This window comes from Hemiscyllium ocellatum, chromosome 24, assembly GCF_020745735.1.
Source record: "Hemiscyllium ocellatum isolate sHemOce1 chromosome 24, sHemOce1.pat.X.cur, whole genome shotgun sequence".
Taxonomy (NCBI): domain Eukaryota; kingdom Metazoa; phylum Chordata; class Chondrichthyes; order Orectolobiformes; family Hemiscylliidae; genus Hemiscyllium; species Hemiscyllium ocellatum.
Window position 1 is genome coordinate 44250022 of NC_083424.1, and position 21078 is coordinate 44271099.

General features: G+C 40.4%; 1 protein-coding gene across 2 annotated transcripts in view; it reads left to right on the forward strand.

Moving 5' to 3' along the window:
- The first annotated feature begins 1135 nt into the window (after positions 1-1135).
- The window catches only part of mlec (malectin), a 34356-nt gene continuing 14413 nt past the window's right edge, over positions 1136-21078 (forward strand). The window contains exons 1-3 of one of the 2 annotated variants that reach the window (XM_060843732.1): positions 1561-1648; positions 7290-7382; positions 9201-9379. In XM_060843732.1, coding sequence (XP_060699715.1) covers positions 9215-9379 — 165 coding nt within the window. In that variant the 5' untranslated portion in view covers positions 1561-1648; positions 7290-7382; positions 9201-9214. Of the gene's footprint in view, positions 1649-7289; positions 7383-9200; positions 9380-21078 lie in introns of both variants that reach the window. The other variant, XM_060843731.1, reaches the window with a different exon arrangement.

The window sequence follows — 21078 nt, forward strand, 5'->3', positions numbered from 1 at the left end:
CACAGGCTTGTTCCAGCACAATTAAATATAATTCAACCCATCTTGTCTGCACCAGCTCTCCAAGTGAGCATTGTGACTTCTACCTTTTCCTCATATCACAACATGTTTCTATTCAAGTGATCATCTAGTTGCTTATCAAATGCCCTGATTGAACCTGCCTCTACCACACTTATATGTGGATGTTCTGTGCATTGAACCACTTGGTTTGTCAAAAACATTTTTTGAACATCACATCTCATGGAATCCTTCCTTTCGACTGTGGGAGGTAACGAGACAGACGCAGGAAGAACGTGCAATCTCCACACCGACAGTCGCCTGAGGCTGGAATTGAACCCCAGGTCCCGGAACTGTGGGACAGCAGTGCTGACCACTGTGCCCACCCCACCATGCTTCTTGTTACCACTCACTTGTAATCTGGGCCTTCATTTCTCGAATGGTCCAGTAGGCTAAACAAGTCTAATCGTAGTTTATATGTTAATAGCACAGGTCTATTTGTTGCAATAGTCTCCTTTACAGACAATCCGTGACTCCCCCAGGGGTACTGCTCAGACAACACAGCCAAGACCTATTTCTATAGGCGCAACAACCTCTCCCGCCCAGAGCCTGGCTTTCATTCATTCATTCATTCATTCTCTCACTGACTCCCGTTCCCAACATGCCTCGCGACAAGTGTGCGTTGGATCGCTCTGATTGGTTCCTGGCGACCGTCTCATTTTGCTCAACGAGGGGTGTATCTTGACCATACATAACAAGGGGTAAGCGCAAGATCGCGGAGTTTAAAGGGAAAGGGGACGTCAGCGAAATGTGTGTCGGGAAATTATCTCAACCTCCCCTCGAATAAACCACACTTAGTGATAAGGGCTCTCAGGAAAAGCGCGAACCCGAAGCCTTCACTCCCCTCCCGCCACCAATGGAACCGGTCCACCTACTTCCGCATTCGGTTGGCACTTGCCACCTGAACAGGCTCGCGCTGCCTGTGCAACCGAACGTGATGAGCCGAAGGCCCGCCCCTGGCGCCGATTGGCCACACTGGCCGGGTTGTCCGCGCAACCCGGCGGCGATCCCGATCCCTATTGGGTGAGCGCCCTGTCAATTCCCCCCGGCACGCCGCTGCCATCAGGTTAGGTAGAGTCGAGCCGCTTTCTTCACCCCTCCTCCTTCCAACTGCCCCCGAGAAAGAGAGACAGCGCGAGGAGGGGGGGGAAGGATTTATTTTAGCGCGACCGCGAAATAATAACAATTTAATCATCGGAGCCGCGGCTGGGTCTCAATGTGAAGATTGTTGTCGAGGGGAGTTTTTATTTTAAAAGTTTTATTCCCCCCCCTCCCCTCAGCCCTCTCTCCCCTCCCCTCCCCCCACTCCCCGGTGTCGATTTGGATGGTGGAGGAGGCGCAGTTTGTGTGGCGCCCGAGGCCGGAGCCGGTGACTGCGAGATGAGGAGGGGGAAGCCGTGCGCTGGCAGCCCGCACTGCCTGTGGTTGTTCACGGCCGCCCTGGTGACGGCCCGCTGCTGCTGCTCCTCCGGCGCCGCGGTCGCGGGCTACGGCGACAAGGTGGTCTGGGCCATCAACGCCGGAGGGGAGGCCCACACCGACGTCCACGGCATCCACTTCAAGAGGGACCCGCTGGAAGGCAAAATAGGCCGGGGTAAGCCGGGTCTGGGTGTCCTGTGTGTGTGTGTGTGTGCGGCTGGATAGGTCACTGCTGGCCCCTCACTGTGGGCTCCTTTACCTTTCATCGGTCTTCAGAGCAACCCTGACTTGTCCAGGGACCCCCAGCTGAGAGAATCCGCCGACTGTAACCCCCCCCCCCCCCACACCCCCTTTTAAAATGAAGGGGGTGGGATTCTCTCTCTTCCCCCCCCCCCCCCCCCAATTCGCTTTGGGGGACGAATCCAACTCTTTTCCCTTCCCCCCTCCCCCTAAATCTTGTGCTGCTCAGATTGAAGTCTGAGACCAGAAAGTCGGGGGGGTTCCCGTTTGTACAGAACGTGGATGACCAGCACCTTTTGTCTTCTTTCCCAACCCCCGTCCCCCTGCCAGCAGCCGCAGCACTTGGGGGAGTTTGCCAGACATGTTAAGTCGGGCCACATGGTCGTTCTGCTCTCGCCCGCCAAGTCTGATCAACTTCCCCAAAGTTAGTCAGTCAGTCATTGACTGCAAATTTTTATTTTGAGGGTGAGCACGTTCTTCGTTGAAGAGCAGCTACGTGAGAATCTCTGGGGCATCTGACCACCTGAAATTACATAATAGCGTGCGGGATAAAATGTTTCCTAAGATCAAAATGCCATCGTAGCCGCACGAAGAACATTGTTTAACATTTCTACACGCATCCATTCTATCATATGTCTTCCCCTTCCACTAGTTGAACGTGTTATTCTTGTATGGAATGCAGACAGGTGACTTGCTTAACCACCTGTATTTTAATACTTGCCATGAGCATTGTGCAAGAGGAGTGGATTAACCTGCCTTGGGATAATTTCTCCATTGGAGAAATCAGATTTCATGCAGCTGAGGTCTTGAACTTGTAGATTTACAGATCAACTTTGCAGATGACATGATGACTGGTGGAGTAGCAGAAAGCATACGGGACTGTCAAAGAATACATAAGAATATAGAAAGTCTGGAGAGCTGGGTGGAAAAGTGGCAGATGGAGTTCAGTCCAGGCAAATGTGAAGTGATGCATTTTGGGAAATCTAATTCTAGAGCGAAATATGCAGTGAATGGAAGAGCCTTGGGTAAAGTTGATGAACTGAGAGATCTGGGAGTTCAGATCCATTCTACCCTGAAGGTGGCTGCACAGTGGTCAAGAAGGCATGTAGTATGCTTGCTTTCATCGGACGGGGTATTGAATAGAAGAGCTAGCAGGTCATGTTAAAATTGTCCAGGACTTTGGTTCGGCTGCATTTAGAATATGGTGTACAGTTCTGGTCGCCACATTACCAAAAGAATGTGGATGCTTTGGAGATGGTGCAGAGAAGGTTTACGAGGATGTTGCCTAGTATGGAAGGTGCTAGCTATGAAGAGAGGCTGTGTAGGTTAAGATTGAGGGGGGACCTGATTGAGGTCTGCAAAATCATGAAGGGTATAGACAGGGTGGATACAGATAAGCTTTTTCCCATAATGAGGGATTCAATAACGAGATGTCATGTGTTCAAGGTGAGAGGTGAAAAGTTTAAGGGGGATACACATGGAAAATCCTGTACACAGGGGAGTAGGTGTCTGGAATGCATTGCCAGCAGAGATAGTAGAGACAGGCATGGTAGATTCATTTAAGGTGCTTCTGGACAAATGCATGAGTAGATAGGGAGCAGAGGGGATACAGATGCTTAGGAATTGGACGATAGATTTAGACAGCGGATTTGGATTGGCTCAGGCTTGGAGGGCCTATTCCTGGGCTGTAAATTTTCTTTGTTCTTTGTACTGAAGATTTATAATATGAACCCCTCAGGACTCAGTGTTTCACAGTACAATAGCTTGTTCGTAGGAACTTGTTCAAATGAATTCAAAACGTCCAGTGATTGCTATTTATTTGATCTATGGACTCTAAATTCATGATAAGGTCAGTGCTATGCCACAATAATTTACTGTTTACATATCCCCATTGTGGTATTATTGCATTTGATATTTGACCTTGTTTGGAAGGTAAGAGGGAGCGGAGTTACTTGTCTTCAGATGTTCAGATTGGTCTCTTCGGTGACCAATGACTCTAATGTGTATAAATCTGTGAATGTTATGGTAATAACTATCTTGACTCTTGAATAGATTTCCACCATTTTCCATCCAGGTGATGTGATCTTGGTGAAGACTGAATAATTTGAGTGAAAGGGTTGCACATGTGAATCCAAATTCATTGATTGAGCACCTTTTTGGGGCAAAAATAAATTGCTTGTTTATGGCTTAGTTCTTAACTTGTCGAGTGTTTGTAACTTATGTTGAATGAAAAGCAAAGCAGACTTTTAATATCTTTCATGACAACATTTTGTATGACCACATCATGTCCCAAAGCACTTTAGAAATAATGAACAATTCCATCTGTTTGCAGATTAATGTTTGCAAGTAAATTTTAAGGACAATAATTTCTGTAGAAACCCATTACATTTTTGATGTCACTTTTCCCCCTAATTTTATCCATGGCTGTTAATATACTTTTCTGGCCAACTTGTTTGAAATACTGTGGTTAACACTAATTTCATTGAGGGTGAGGAGCATGCTGTCTTTTTATTTTATATTTGAATTACCCTTTTTAGAAATGTAAACGTGTATTCATGTTCTTTTAACAATTAATTTGGAATGGCCCAAGATATTTGTAATTCATAAAGAAATAATACTTTATTTTACAATGTGAAATATTGTGAGCTTAACTGGTTGTGCTGTGTACTCAAGGTCTTAGTGGAAATGTCCTCAATATCAAAGCAGTAAGGTTAGGTTCTGTGTTTGAGATATTTAGGGCATTATAATAGTGGTATAGATGGTATAAAGGCATTTTTTTTGTTTTCTTGTTGTGAAATGCATTTTTTTCTTGTGGAAGAGTTAGTATGAATGATATTGGCGCTGGTTGACAGAATAATTTTCTATTCCAGCTAAGTATTTACATCAAATGCTTGCAAATCTGATATCGCACATTTGGGTAATTAATACAGATCCCCTTGCCCTCCTTAACCCTCGTCTCAAAAATTTCATGATGTGTGCACTAGTGTGACATTTCCCCATTTACTGTACTGACTATCTTGCAATGAAATTGTTAATTTATGTACTGATGTTTTAAGGCATGTGCCTGTTATGAGCTTGCTTGAAGCTAACCCAAACTACTTTCATGTTAGGTTCCTAGGGTACAGGAGACATTTATCTCTTAATCAGCATTGGATTTGAAATGAGGTCCTGGAGATTTCAGGAGAGAGAGTTTCACTCCGTAACGCAGTGTCTTGCAGAATTTATTTTTGATCTGACAAATATAGTTAGCTGATACTTGTCACATGCTATCTTTAGATCAAGTCAAGAAACTATTCTAACTTTGAATTTGGTGAGTAAGAACAGAGCTTTGGAACAGCCCTGAAATGTGAGAGATATGATTAGGTCTCCTTGGTACTGCACAATAATAGTTTTTCTCTCTTATTTTGCATAATAGGAACAGCTGTAACCAAAGATAACTCTCTAAAAGAGGAAGCGTCATTTGAAATTTAGATGGACAGAGCTGCAGCTGTTTATGACCAGGACATTTTTACTTGAAAAACTCAGTCCCTTGTAAATTTGGTTTCAGTGTTGATAAAACTGCGTTGAATATGTAATCCTGTAATATATCAAAAGATACTAAGTATTGCCTGACTACTGTAACAAATTATGTCTTATCTAATATGCTAAGGGCATGTTGTCATCCTTTAGGATGCATTGTGATAAAACTTTACAACTCACCAATTGAAATCCCGTGACTCGGTTCTGCACCCCATTGGTAGAACTAAAAGCATTTTATGTCAGTTCTGCATATGTTATCTTGAAAAGCCACCTAATGGTTCACTGATAAATGGACCACGCTGTGTCACTCAGACTTTATTCCTAGTTTATGGCCCAGGTTTAGACATTCTGTCAGGTAACTAATTTTCAGCTAGTACTGAAACTTTGGATTAACAGCTGGAAAAAAATGGTCAGGGTTATGTTACGTGGAAAATCCAGAATGTGGAATTACATTAGACTGCTCTTTGAAAGAACTGGCACAGGCGAATCAGGCCAAATGGCCTCTTGTGCTGTAAGATTATGGGGTTTATATTTATTCAAATCCAGTTGAAAAGTTGCTGATATGGAGCTCTGAAATTTAAATGTGCTTTGAAATGTTATCAAAGGCAGAGTGTTTATCAGTTTATAACCCATAATCTTATCACTAGTTCTTGTTAGAGCATAGCATACTGACTTTTGAATTGTCCACTGACATTGAAAGTCTGATTTCACACCGTTTTATCTGTTTATGCAGACCTGTACGTTAGCCTTATTTTTCCAGTAGGCACTTGCATTTCCTTCATGCAAGGAAGCAAAGTAGCATTGAACATCTCTTTATAAGTGTGGGTGTTGATGTTGAGTCACCTTGGCTTAATTAATCTTACTGACGTTCATTTTGGGATTCTAGCAGACCTTCCTAGTTTGTTTTGCAATTGATAAAACCTCATACTGGAGACATCAATTGCTGTTTCTTGTTCTACACTCTTATAACTTAACCCCCTTTTACTCTTTTCACTCAGCTGATTTACAAGTTAATCCTGTGCGTATGTTGAATATACAAAAAAAACTTGTGGATTTTACACAGTATGACATGTGAATATCTGAAACGGGGACATCGCCAGTAATGTGACTTGTAAAACCTGCTGCACAGGTTTGCCAGTAGATTGGTCTAAATGAACTTCACTCTATAACATCTCTCTCCATTTCATAGTAAAAGATTACATGTAGGCATTTTAGTTCTCAAATGGCTAAGGTTCATTGCTGAACATTCAGTTGAATTATGCTTTGCCCTAAGGTGGGATGCATTGTTCAGATTTCAGTATTGCACGTTAAGGCTATATTTTTATAAAGCGTATTCTCGTCTAGTTTCAGATATCTCAAAATAACGACATAGTCTTCGTGTGAATCAAAAGCCTCTAATGTTTTCCTCTTTTTGGTCTCCTTTTCTCCCCCTCCTTACTGATCATTCTCCCCATTTCAGCGTACTGACTTTAGCTGGTGTTGGCTTTTACCTGGTAAGGTATCTAGCCATCTTCTGATTCACCTAAGTTGTTTTAGGTACAAGGAGACGAGGCAGTGAGTGTTGCTGTTCTGCCTTCTGTGGAAGGAGGTAAACAAACCTATCTTCAGCCACTACAGAAGATGGAATCCCATTTGGTCATTTTAGGATTGTCATCATTGCCTCAGCCTAAATCTGATGGAACCTAGTACTCTCTTGTTTTAAGGGTTAGCATCATACTTTGGATCCATTGACAAACACAACATTCAGTGGGGAGTAGGCAGTTATACTTGTGAAAAATTATGCTGCCTTTGCACACTAAGAAATCAATGATGGATGAATTGGGCAAATTGTGACGAGTGTACTAGTTAGCTAATAGTTTAGTAGGTCAACATTGAAAGGCGCAGCTACTAGTTTATCTTGAATAATAAATATAGGAAGCATATTAAAATTGAATTTATTTGTTCCCAGATCTTGGGCAAAAAATGAATATAAAAATGAATGCCCAAATATTCATCTGTTTGAGGAAGTACTTCAATAACATTGCCTCTGAATATTTTGTCTCTTGGCTTTGATCCAGACTCGACTCCATATAAATTCTGTAGAGGATACACACCGGGGACCAGTGGTTTACCGAAAGTGGAGTGGCGCCGGTTGCACAGGCATAACTGAGGTATGGCGGCTGCAACACGAGTGGTTTATTTTCTGTAAACCACATTGTCCCCAGTGTGTATTCTGTTTATTCACCATGTACCTTCCACATTTTTAAAGCCAATGTTTATTTCCTATTTGAATTTTCAATCTATTTCAAATGGATTAAGTGGGCATCGTTATTTTTTTCTTGTCTTCCATTCCTTAATGCATTTACCTCCATGAAGGTATTATTGAGTACCTCCAAGCCAAGTGGGTTTTATTATATGTGGGTCAGGCAGTGAGTAGTAAATTCTCTAACTTGCTGTGCCTGTTGAATTACAGGCATGGTAAATAGCAGAAGATTTGGGAACTATTAGGTACTGAGGAGGGAGCCCCTCCAATTTAAATCCATTAATTTCAGGCATCTAAATTCAGGTGGGTTTCCTCTCGGACATGCAGTCTTCCCCAGCAATATTTCTCTGGTTTTGTCACATTTGTTCAATTGACCCAGCCACTGAAATTTGTACTTGCCCGGTGAGAGAATTTCTTATTGCCCTGCTCAGATTTTACTCCACCTACTCCAGATGTGTGTAATTGAACTGAAACCTCCTGACTCGGGTAGGGATGCTGCTTCTGTGCCATAAGAGCCCTTGCTTTATCACAGATGAGTGTTACCTGACATTAACATTTGGACTCTTGAAGAAAAGCATTTATTGTCACTTGTTATATTATAGTTGATGTTGCGCACTGCAACAAAACTCTAGAAACTGACGAACCTTGTTTCTGTTATTATTCTTTACCTTAAGTCCATCAGTGACTACAATGCTGGTCTTGTGGCAGTGTCCTGGAACTGTCAACTAGTACTTTACATCAAATGCATGCCATGTAAAAATTGAGATGGTGAAACTGGGGTGACCTTGTTCTTAGGGTATGACAATCTTCTGTCTTTTAAGAAGTTTGTTTATTGCTGTAATGTTGAGAGACAAAGATTTGTTCTGGTGCTTCACAAAGCATTAAACTTTAATGTTATGCCATTTGCAGCTCCTTTGCGTCTAAATTGAAAATAGAGAAAAATATTTGCCCTGTGTTGCTTTCTTTCAAACTATTATCCTTTGTCGTGTTGAATAGTCCTTGTGCCGTGTTTTGTTTTTCTTGCATTTTTAGGGTTTTGGTTTGCTTCCTAAACGTAAAGTTGGACTTGGAACAACTTTTAATTCTGCTGGAAGGCATATGCAGGTTGACAGGCATAGTTCATAGCTCTTGCAACTGAATCAGATGATTGTGGGTTCAAGTCTTGTTTCTGAAACTTCACCTCATAATTAATGCTTGCACTTTGCTGTGGCGGAGCTGTCAGCCATGTGTATTCTTTTGGATTAAGCCAAGGCCACTTTTGCTCTTTGTTTGAGGGGTGGGATGTAAAAGTTCTCTCCTATTGAACCATATGGAGGAAGAGTGGGAATGTTCCAGCTGATACTTTCCTCTCAACCAGCATCACTGAAAAATTATATCACATGTTCACATATTCATTTTTCATGAATTTCCAACAAATGACTACAGTTCATAAAAATATTAAATTGGTTTGCAAGCACTTTGAAAGGTTCTGAAATATTGAAAAACAGTACAGAACTGCAAGTTCTTGCTTTTGACTCTGCCTACTGTTGGCCGCATAGTTGGACTGATTTGGAATCTCTTAGATTTGCTTATTAGTTAATTACATGGCCCAAAGTGCTCAGTGACATTTGAAAGAAAAGGAAATCAATGCTTCAATTGACTGGTGAGGAGATAGTAAGTTAAAACTTGTAGTATATTCTTGAACTTAATGTAACTTGTTGCCTTTACTTCTCCCTTTGTTCTCAAGCATCAGACTATGGAATGAGATTGCCAATTTTTCGGTCAGTGCCCGAAGATCAAGTTTTGTATCAAACTGAGCGCTACAATGAAGAAACCTTTGGATACGATATTCCAATTAAAGAGGAAGGCGACTATGTGCTGGTTCTGAAGTTTGCTGAAGTGTACTTTGCACAATCTCAACAGAAGGTACTTAAATTTCTTTAGATGGAAAGAATTTTGATATTCTGCTGATGGAAATGTAAAAAAAAAATGTATTTTTGCAGTATGTGTTCCAATACTTTAGTGAACAGTTACTGCTTCAACTCTGCCATTCCAAGCTTTTCTGCCCTCCAGGAGCTAGTGAGTGGTTCCAATAACTCCCTTTTTGGTACTTAATCTAAATGATCCCTTGATGTTTGGCAAGACTACAACTTTGTTATTTAATTGTTGAGGTGGTTTCATCACAAATCCTGATCCTCACCTGCCATCTCTGCGTTTACTTATCAGTCCGAGTCACTGAACAGTGAAGAGATAGTTGACATATCCTCAAATGCTGGCATGCTGTTTGATGGGGAATTGCATTTCATGTACCTACTTCGTCCCTTCATGGCCCGACTTAAGGTTTGTATATGAAGAGGGGAAAGATCTAAAAGAATGAAGAGCGCAGCTAGCTGCGAGAATTAATGTGAATTGCAGAACAAAAAAAATCTAAAAGGGACCCAAGAGCCAACATTTTCATGCAAAAAGATGGTGCATGTATGGATTGAGTTGCAAGAGGATGTGGTGGAGGCTGGTACAATTACAGCATTTAAAAAGCATCTGAATGGCTATGCGAATAGGTGGTGTTTAGACGGATATGGGCCCAATGCTGGCAAATAGGATTAGATTAATTTAGCATATCTGGTTAGCATGAATCAGTTGGACCAAAGGGTTTGTTTGCATGCTGTCCATCTCCATGACTCTATCTCCAGTAATGTCAAAACTGTTCATTTTAAGTGTTTTGTGTTTGTAAACCTGCATCCATTAGGAAGCACTGCAACTTTCATTGATGATCTGTATGATCTTCACATCCTGCACAAAAAGTTAAGTTTAAACCCATTTGTCTGAGCCAGTTTGGAACTGAGTTCCCAGGGTGTAGGTTTGCTCGCTGAACTGTAGGTTTGATATCCAGACATTTCATTACCTGGCTAGGTAACATCATCAGTGGCGACTTCCAAGTGAAGCGAAGCTGTTGTCTCCTGCTTTCTATTTATATCTTTCTCCTGGATGGGGTTCGTGGGGTTTGTGGTGATGTCATTTACTGTTCATTTTCTGAGAGGTTGATAGATGGCATCTAGATCTATGTGCTTGTTTATGGCGTTGTGGTTGGAGTGCCAGGCCTCTAGGAATTCTCTGGCATGTGTTTGCTTAGCCTGTCTCAGGATAGATGTGTTGTCCCAGTCGAAATGAGTTCCCAGTTATGGTTGCGCAGCTCATTTTGCGAGAACAGTACCATTTAATAATGTCGATTTAATTCTTAACAATTGCAACATGTAGTCAAGTTGGCATTGTCTTACCAGACTATAGGGCTGCGTTATCATTAGGAAGAGGTAACTGGTGGTGATTTAACCTAAGGAGCACCATTCCTCAGGTGAGGGGAGTGGTTGAGAAGAAGATTCCTTCATGGTAACTTCAGCCAGTGTGAGGACTGAACCTATGCTGTTGTCATTGTTTCGCAAGCCAACTGAGCTAAGCTGATCCCCCAACATGTCGGTGATTGACATGATCATTTTGAAAGCTGTGGCAGTCAATGCGTTTACTTATAATAGAATCAGAAAATGTTTATGTCAAACCAGATCTATAGAGAGGGAAACACGATAATTCAAGTCGATGATAAGAAAGCTTTAGTGAGAGAAGCCACCCAGCATTCATTTGACCTCTGAAGCATTCAGCATAGATCCAAAAACTAATGCTGACTTTCTAAGAAGTCACTTCCAAGTTTTTTTTTAGAATATCTTAATTTTTCCATTTGTAGGCAATAGTATATTGTTGGTTATGTAACACTGTAAATGTTATATTTGCATTTTGTCATTTCTGGCAAAATCATAGAATAGCACTTTATAACAGATACTACTGACTGACAAGATTGTGGTAGGCACTCAGGATCCACAATAAGTTTGTTAAATTTTTAAATTAAATGAATATTTTGTGGTTCATTATTCATTTTTGGTCAATCTAATGCAATCCAGTTGTACTTGAGCTTTCAGACTCTGTAGCTCAAGAGTTCCTCCATAGCAAAGGGGTTGCCTGTAGTGAACCAATATAGATTTGCAATTTTTTTTTTCCAAACCAAGTCTTTCCTGCAGCTGCCCTTATCACTCAGGAACATTTCCTTTGGGGTTGCTGCCAGCCAAGAGAAGCATGTGCATTTAGAACTGGTGACACTAGCAACTAAGACACACAATACCAAAGCAGCTTTAATGGCTTTTTTCCTTCTGTTGGTTACAGGTCTGTACTCATCAGTTTGTTGCCCTAGTATTGTGTTAATCTTTTGACAGTCTTGATAACTCCTTTTACTCCAATTTACACAAATTTCACAAGCTCATGTTTGCATTTTACTGAGTCCTTATTGACAATACAGCTATTAGGTTAGAAATGCTTAGTTCAGTAGCTACTGTGAACCTGAGGGTGTCAAATAGCTAATGCAAGGAATTGAAAGTATTTATGGTGCCTCCAACCTGGTTATAGTGCAGCCCAGTTAATAACACAAATATAGAAGCATGGGCTATAAAATCTGGTTTTGTGGTACTGCTGATTTTGGTGCTCAAAGAGCCTGGAGTTTAGAATAAGCCTTAGAAAAGCTGTTGCAAACACAAACTCTATAATTGCTGGAATCGTGTAGGGAGGATGGATATGACTCCATTTAATCCTCATTTGGTGCCCTGTTTGTTATTTTGAAGCTTACAAGTTCTGATAGAGCCTTTTATTATAAATGTACAGATAAATGAGTGTGCAATGTACAAATTCTTCCACCACTCGCCAGCTGCATTATTTAAAGGGATCAGCATAGAATTTACTGGTGTGGTACTTTTGAATTTTCTTTGCTGTTGAGTTAGTGGAAATACTATCCTATTGAGAATTGCGTAAGTTGAGTCAAGGAAGAATAATATTCAACAGAAGAAAACTTGCTCTTGTTTATGGGGCTGTAGTGTGAACTTAACATATACCAGAAAGGGGACCCTGTTCTCCAGAGAAAGGAGTTGAGTGGCACTCAACAGAAGGTCATACCTATGGAGGAGTTTGATTATAACTTTCACTGTTATCCAGGCATAGTGTCTAAGGTGGCTATACTTCATCAAGGAGTTAGTTGCTGATCTATACCAACACTTCCAACTAGACCGATGATCATTCAGCATTGTAAACGGTGGTTGTTACCAGGATCACCATTCATTTGTCCACATCAGGATTTTCCAGGCTGCTGCCAGCTATGCTGCCAATATTCCTCAGTTCACTGGGCAACTGGACGGTGATTGAATCTCTCTGTTTGGAGAGGGACTTAATTTTTTTCTCTATTAGCAGGGATATCTGGTCTGGTTTTGTAGAAGTAACTAGATGGTGCAGGGAGCCTTGGATTACACACCTACATGGTTCAGCGAGTAGAAAACTAGGAAAGGTTCTACTTCCTGAATATGTCATAGCTCCTTGAAAGTGGAGTCGAAGGTGGATAGGACAGTGAAGAAGGCATTTGGTATGCTTTCCTTTATTGGTCAGAGTATTGAGTACAGGAATTGGGAGGTCATGTTGCGGCTGTACAGGACATTGGTTAGGCCACTGTTGGAATATTGCATGCAATTCTGGTCTCCTTCCTATTGGAAAGATGTTGTGAAACTTGAAAGGGTTCAGAAAAGATTTACAAGAATGTTGCCAGGGTTGGAGGATCTGAGCTACAGGGGGAGGCTGAACAGGCTGGGGCTGTTTTCCCTGGAACGTTGGAGGCTGAGGGGTGATGTTATAGAGGTTTACAAAATTGAGAGGCATGGATAGGATAAATAGGCAGTCTTTTCCCTTGGATCGGGGAGTCCAGAACTAGAGGGCATAGGTTTAGGGTGAGGGGAAAAATATAAAAGAGACTTAAGGGGCAACTTTATCATGCTGAGGGTGGTAAGTGTATGGAATGAGCTGCCAGAGGATGTGGTGGAGGCTGGTACAATTGCAATATTTTAAAAGGCATTTGGATGGGTATATGAATGGGGGGGTTTGGAGGGATATCTAGCCTGGTGCTGGCAGGTGGGACTAGATTGGGTTGGGATATCTGGTCGGCATGGACAGGTTGGGCTGAAGGGTCTGTTTCTATGCTGTACATCTCTGACTCTGACTCTGTCATTGCTTTGTGACTGTTCATTGCAAGTCATTTTGGTGAATGCCTGGTATCTGGCTTGTATTGTGTGCCAGTCAATAGTTTCCACCATCTTCAAACTGCAGTATCAAACCAGAGGGCTGTTCATCAAAACCTAACCACTCTACAAATGGCTCATGACTCGCCTCTACCACCTAGCTACATGAGCGCAGCATTTCTACAGTGAGAACCAGGTTGCACTTAGAGTCATGGCGAAGAGTGCCATCACTTTCTAGGAAATTTCCTGTTCCCTGGTCAGCTTGGGAAGAGCAGGCAATGCCAAGTTTATGCATTCCCTACATGAGCTTGATCAGGTGTGGAGAAAATGCACACCACAATTCTTGAACTCATTAATGGGCCTTATTCGAATTTTAGTTTGTGCTCTTCTACGAGGAGAAATCTTTGGCCTGTAGCTACTCCTACTAGAGATCTGCTGTATGGTACAGCAGATCAAATGACTTTCCATGACTAAATATCATGCTTGTACAGAAGTCCCAAAGACAGGTTATGCTTGTCTAATTGAATTTCTTGAAGTAACAGGGAGAAGTTTTTGAATGGAATGCTGTGGTTGCTGTCTGTGTGCAATTTAAGTAGCAGTGACTAAACTACCCTAACCCCTCCTTGTTTCTGTTCAAAGCCCAGTAAAAGGTGCTGTTGAGATTGAGATATTGTACAAAATTTAAGATATGGTGGTATCTGCAGTGACACAGGTAACAGAGCTGAAGAGAAAAGACAAACTCTGGTTTTGGTTGAAAACCGGTTCAGATGTTGCCTGATATTACTGGGACATTTAGTCCTATAAATAGTTGTCCTATTTACACAATGATACATGGTAAGATCTCTCATTTGGAGATATCTTTGCTTGTGATGGGCATTTCTTTGAGAGGTTGTCTGTAGTTGTCTTGAAGGTTGAGAATAAATGAATGCCTTAGTGTTAATTTTATCTGGTACACCATCCATTTGTTAATGTTTTTACTGACTAGTTAATCACAAGTATCACCTTGATTCCCATACCTAAGTTAGCAAATTGCTTTCTTCAGAAGTGTCAATTTATAACGCAAACTTACTGAAGTTTTGAAAAATTGTCTTCCTCCTCCATTGCTTTTCTAGGCCAGGATCAAATTGTGATACCCAGCAGACCTGAATAGCTTGCCAGCATTTATTGTCTTACTTTACACTTGGAAAAATGCCACTTGTGTGAGGCAGCCAAGGGGCAGCTGCGACATCTGGAATTGTACTTGAGCACAGTCTTGCACTTCAAAGAGAGGAGTCTATCTCCAGCCATCTGTACATTTTTTTTCCAGCAGAATCTGTGGAAAGAGAATCAATTATGTTTTCAGTCAATTACTTTCACCAGAATGATGGTGTGAAAGGTCACTGCCTAAAACATTAACTCTGCTTCTCTCTGTCTCCACATATGATATTTAACCTGCTGAGTATTTACAGAATTACTTATGATTTCCTGTATTGATTTTTGTCAATTCTTATCTATCAGTCTGTGGACTTGTCTGAACTGTCTGGTTCAAAGTAGAATGCCATCTGAGTTTTCTAAGCTCACTTTCAGATAGGATGAACCTTCTTTCAGGTCACTTAATTTTAACTGTACTCCTGCTCCCTGCTTCCCCCTCTCAAAAATTATCTTGGGAAATCTGAAAGATGGTTTGCTTGTTGTTATCATCCATAGGAATGGAAAATAAGGACATTTAAATCCTATTTTCTTTTTAGTAGCTGTCCTTTAGTCTATTTTCTCTGCATTTCATTGTACCACTTGAGTGGAGTTGCCATTTGTTCCCTGCACCTTCCGTCATTCATGAGCTGCAAATTCTGCCTATCTCTTGGTTCCAGTCTGTTGTTTACACCTCATATTCTAGTTCTTTCCTGATCCTGGATTTTTGGCCTTTGGAATATTGGCTACTAAATTTTGAAAACTTAAGTAAAATCACTAATTTTTGACGTGAATATTGGAGAAGTGGCTTATTGCTTTCTTTTGGCGTGTTTTTTTTTAGAGGTGAGGAAAGTGGAGCATTTAGTATCACTTCCACTCCTTGCCTTCAACTTTCCACGATGTCCCCCCAAAAGGGAGCTTCTTGATCTTGTTTCTGCTACAAAGAAATAATGATCAGTGGCTCTTTGCTTCCACACAGCAGGACAAAGCAAGATGCTGCAGGCACCCTGTGTAAGCCTTTTAACAGCTTAATTATGAAAGAATGTTGTTAGAAACCTGGGAGTACATTGCCTTTTGGTATTCTTGGCTAAGAGTGAAGTATAGCATGGAGTGAAAAGGAGAACTAACAAATTTTTGGTATGAATAGTTATTAGTTGGTTAATTTGGTATTTTGTTGAAATATGTATCTTGGAAAGTTTTGTCGATTTTCCCCTGTTGGGTGGGCTCATGCCTAAAGCTGCTTTTCTTAAAAACATTGGCTGTACTTGCATGGCAGTTCTTGCTCCTGACTAGGGAATCCTTGTGATTTGAGTTAATCCCCTACTGAGGGAATTAACGCATGTTTCCTTTAGCAAGTGGTCAACCGGCTTCTCCGAAAATATTCCCAGTTGTTACCAAACTTCTAAAATAAAGGAAGTGCTACTTTCTCTGAAGTGTGAAAGTGCATCTTAAAAAATAAACAGTGAGCTCAACAGATATTTGCTTGATTATATTTTTAAAATCTATAATTTATATTTCCATCTGGTTCTGCTGTGTTTTGACCGCACGCAATGACATTGGAGCAAGCCCTGTTTTGAGTCATTTAATCAAGGAGGTATGTGTATATTTAAAAACTCAAACCATTTTGAATGGTATTCCACTGAGAGGCAGATTGTTATTGAAGACTCAGTTAAAAGATGCTAAAACTAATTAAGGCTCAAACTCGCAGTCTTCAAGAAGTTGAAAGTGTTTTGTATTCTTTGCTTCCTTGCAATTATAAATCTTGTAGGTAAGTTTGCCCGATTTTTAGCCTGAATTTTTTTCAAGGTTTGAAAGGTTGTTTTTCAGCTTTGAGGTGTGATAATGTATGTTAGGCAGCCAGCACCTTATTCTAAGGCAACTATTAATCCTCTCGCATACTGCTGTCCAGGGAAGTGTAGGTTGTATGTTTCTGTTGTTAAGATAGTATTTGGGAAATACAATACCTTTATTGGTGATGTGGGAATTTGCTTTGCATTTGACTGACTAGCATTTCCTACATTAGAATAATGCCTACACTTCATTTCAAAAGTACATCATTCTCCATAAAGTGCTTTGAGATCATACGGTCATAAAAAAAGTACTAGGTAAATGCAAGTCTTGTTTTTCTTTCTAAGCTCTGCTGTTTTCCCTGGAACGTCGGAGGCTGAGGGGTGACATTTTATAAGAGTACAAAATTATAAGGAGCATGGATAGGATAAATAGACAAAGTCTTTCCCCTGGGGTTGGGGAGTCCAGAGCTAGAGGGCATAGGTTTAGGGTGAGAGGGGAAAAATATAAAAGAGACCTAAGGGGCAGCTTTTTCATGCTGAGGGTGGTACGTGTATGGAATGAGCTGCCAGAGGAAGTGGTGGAGGCTGGTACAATTGCAACATTTAAAAGACATTTGGATGGTTATATGAATAAGAACGTTTTGGAGGGATATGGACCGGGTGCTGGCAGGTGGGACTAGATTGGATTGGGATATCTGGTCCACAAGGACGGGTTGGACCGAAGGGTCTGTTTACGTGCTGTACATCTCTATGACAGTCATTGAATATTTAGTAACATTCTGCTAACCTGTCAGAAATATTGCACCTACTTAACTTCCATTTCTCTTTGTGAAGGTAGGACTATCACCCATCATGTTTCAACTGTTTTTATTTCCAATTATCATGCATTCTTCTGCCAACTTAAGCTTGTTTTATTGTAAGATGTTGAGCAACCATTGCCTTGCCAGATTTGGTTTTTGAGAGACTCAAATCTTCTCTAGGAAGACACCTTCATTTTTAAAAAGTATTTGGGACTTCACATCCTGCCTACCTACAATATTTATAATTACATTTGTTGCCAAGTTTTGAGAGAGGTTTTCTATGGGTCAGCATTTTCCTTTTTCACTTCGATCTTCTTGAATCCTATATGAATGAAAAATAATTCGTTAAATTTCTGAATATAGTCTCGCCGTTTCTAGATAAGGTTTTTTACCTAAACTAGTTTACACTTTGAAAACAGTTTTTTTCTTGCTACTGTTGTGAAGTCACAAGATGTGCATCTTGAAAGAGGGAATGCTCTGGATCTATCTGCTGCCTTAAGTTGGTGATGAGGGGCTGAACCATTAAGTTATCAGTCAGCATTTTTACTCCAGAAGCTTACCTTTTGATGAGACGTTTCAGCACTTCTCTAGCTATACTTGTTGCTATGATCAGAATGGAAGGCTCAAAACATTTTATTTAATCACTTGATTAATTAAAACTTAACCAGGTTCAACTTATTGGTTTATTGTTGTGATTGAATGTAATATACAGTTAGGCCAACAGGCACATCTAATTTACCTATTGAAACTACTAAAACATGGTATCAATGGAGAAGACACCCGATTTATTACCGGTGCCAGCTGTCAAATTGTCTCGCAGCCTTGGACCCAGCATTCTGGTTGTTCATGGATTGTCTTTTGTATGTGGCTAATGACTGAAGTATTGAACAACAGCCAAAAATATGTTATTAGGCTTATGCAGTATAGACTACTTATGTGAAGCAGTATTTTTTTTGAAGAATCACAGCAAGCTACTACAGCCTAGTAAACAAATTTATACTAATGTAAAGTATTTTGTCTAAAATGTGAAAAGATCAGAGTCTGAAATCCTTGTAATCTTCTCCGCATGTTCCTGTAGCCCCACTGAATAAAGATATGATATGAAAAGATTCCTTTAGAGCAGTGCTTCCCAAACTAATTCTTATTGTGATCCTATTTGACAGTTTGAAAAATTGTCATGAGCCCTTAGTGAGATCCAAGGGTTGGGGAATCGTGTTGATAGCAGTCAATTAGAGAAGGAATGTAGCAAATAAACTGGATTGGAGCTCCCCAGCAACCTTTGCTGTCTCAGAGCTGTGGACCCAGATTTTCAGTTTGAAACCCTATTTGGGATCCTGAGTCCCACTTTGTGAAGTCATACCTTTTTATAGGGCTTGCTTTTGGCAGATGTTACCCACAATGGAACTAAAGAGTTTGAGAGGGTCTGTATTGTAGCTCTATAAATTTTGAGTTTTTTCTTCTAAACCTCAGTTAGCACAAAATCAGGTCTGAGTCTTAATGCAAATTTCACATTAAATGTAGAAGATGTGGGGTGAAGTCCTTCTGGATTTAAGCACATTATAAACTGTGAGAATTATGTTGAGGGGGTAGAATTTTTGGTGACGTTGCTTTTAAGTGACACAAGCCTGTATTATACCTATTGGGTAGAAGGATATTTAAGATTGCATGAAGTTATTTATAGAAGAGCTGATGCTACTTTTAGTCTCTGGCTCAACACTCTTACTTCAACTAGTGGTCATATTGCCATTTTGTCACCTGCATGGACATCTGTTTACGACACATGACGTGGTGCTGTAGGAGCACAAGTTTAGTCTCTACTTCAGAAGATTTATATTGGAACACATTTTGTAACCAACCGAAGTATTAAATTTTTTTGCCTCTTCAATTTGACTGGTCCTGTACATCAGTAAGAACCTGTGCTTGTAAGGAGTACAGGTTGGATGTGGGACTACAGCATTCTAGCTTTGACTTTTCCAGTTTGCTAGCAATGCAGAATGGTTCCATGCTCTTTGGCTGCTCCATCCCATCAGCAGCAAGAAGCAGATCATGTTATTTCAAAATGAGTTTTGTAGCTGGAAGCCACCAAAAATATAATCTAAACTTGCACCTAAAGGCATCTCTAAATCTACTGAATTGTTAGAGATGCTACATTTCAGTTGAGCAACTATGTATTAACACTGCCTCATGATAAAACAGTCCTTTCACAAAGTCAGCCCAGAGAAGTAGCCGACCTGTAAATGTTGATATGCTTCCAATGTGTTCTAATCCACATTTCAACCACACTAAATTACAAGGAAATAGTGATATTTCTCTGACTATTTTGGAGACTACAATTTATTTTTAACTTCCTCTAGTGACAATCATTGAGCTGAATAAACAAATCTTTACTAGTCGTCTTTTTCTTATGGCTTTATTTATTGGAAAAAGTAATTCATTGGACTAAGTTAGGGTGCTGTGGCTGTAACTGTTTGTGAGCAGTAACAAGCTCCTCCATATGTACTTATTAATTGAATACATTTGTCGCTGTTTGACTCTAATCAGAATGCTGTGTTTTATACCTCAATTAGTGATCATTATTGACATTTTATGGCACATGCTTTGAGATTTGTTTAAGACATATGACGTGTTCTAAAACGATTTCAAGACTTAAATATAACAAAATTTGTGTCATCCAACACCTACCAGGATCAAGTATCACTGGTAAATCAAAAATGCTAATTAAGGAATATTAACTTTGTTAGTCACCACTTACCATTAAATAATGTAAGTTCCCTCAGTAGGTTATAGGCCCTGGGGAGATTCATATCGTCTTGGTTGACAAAAATATAATTGGGTACTGCAAAAAATTTTAGCTTGCTGCTATTGAATCTCTATAGCTACCACAACATTGCTCAGTTATCACAGACAGCTTCCAGATGTACAGGTTCATGAAGAATGGAGGTGAGGGCTTCTGCAAAAAGTCAACTTTTTAAGATCGCAGGTATGTAACTAAGAAAATAAAGCCACAGGTTCCATGGTTTTGAACAAACCAAATTGAACTTCATTACACAAAGCCACAATACAGTGATGCCTCGGAATCAGACTTTTTAATTCCAGGAGGCTGTTTGGATTGCGAAAAGTTTGGATTCCGAAACACACTTCCACATAAGAAATAATGGAAAGTGAATTAATCCATTTCTGGACCCAAAAGAAAAACATTTTCGAGACATTTTTTAACTGCAAATACACATGGTTAAGGTAAAATAAGATGAGTAAATAACCTAAATATCAAGTAATAATAATAAAAGCAAGAAATAAATGTACTAACATGAAAATAACTTCATTTACCTTAGTGAGGAGTGCTAATGGTGAATGCACTTATTTGCTTCACTGTTCTTGGTGAATGCACAAGGGTGATAATTTTTAAAAACCCAGCACAAATCAAGGTGAAAACATGAGGTAAACTAATGATGGACACACGAGAGATGCTTTCACGACTACTTCCCGGGATGAACTGAACAAACAATGTGCGACCTGAATGGTACGTGGTGTTCAGATTCTGAAAATGTGTTCGGATTTTAGGGCAAAATTATTTCGAGAAAATTGTTTGGATTCCAGGATCATCACTGTAGTTCTAATCAGTCTACAGCATAACCTCTAGACTTAATAGGGTGTGAATAGTGGTACAGGTACGCTGGTCAAAGAGCCCAGAGCACATCAAATGGAAAATGCAGTCAAGACATGTGCCACAGATTTCTCTAACTCCCACACATTGGTGACACTACTTGGTATCCTGT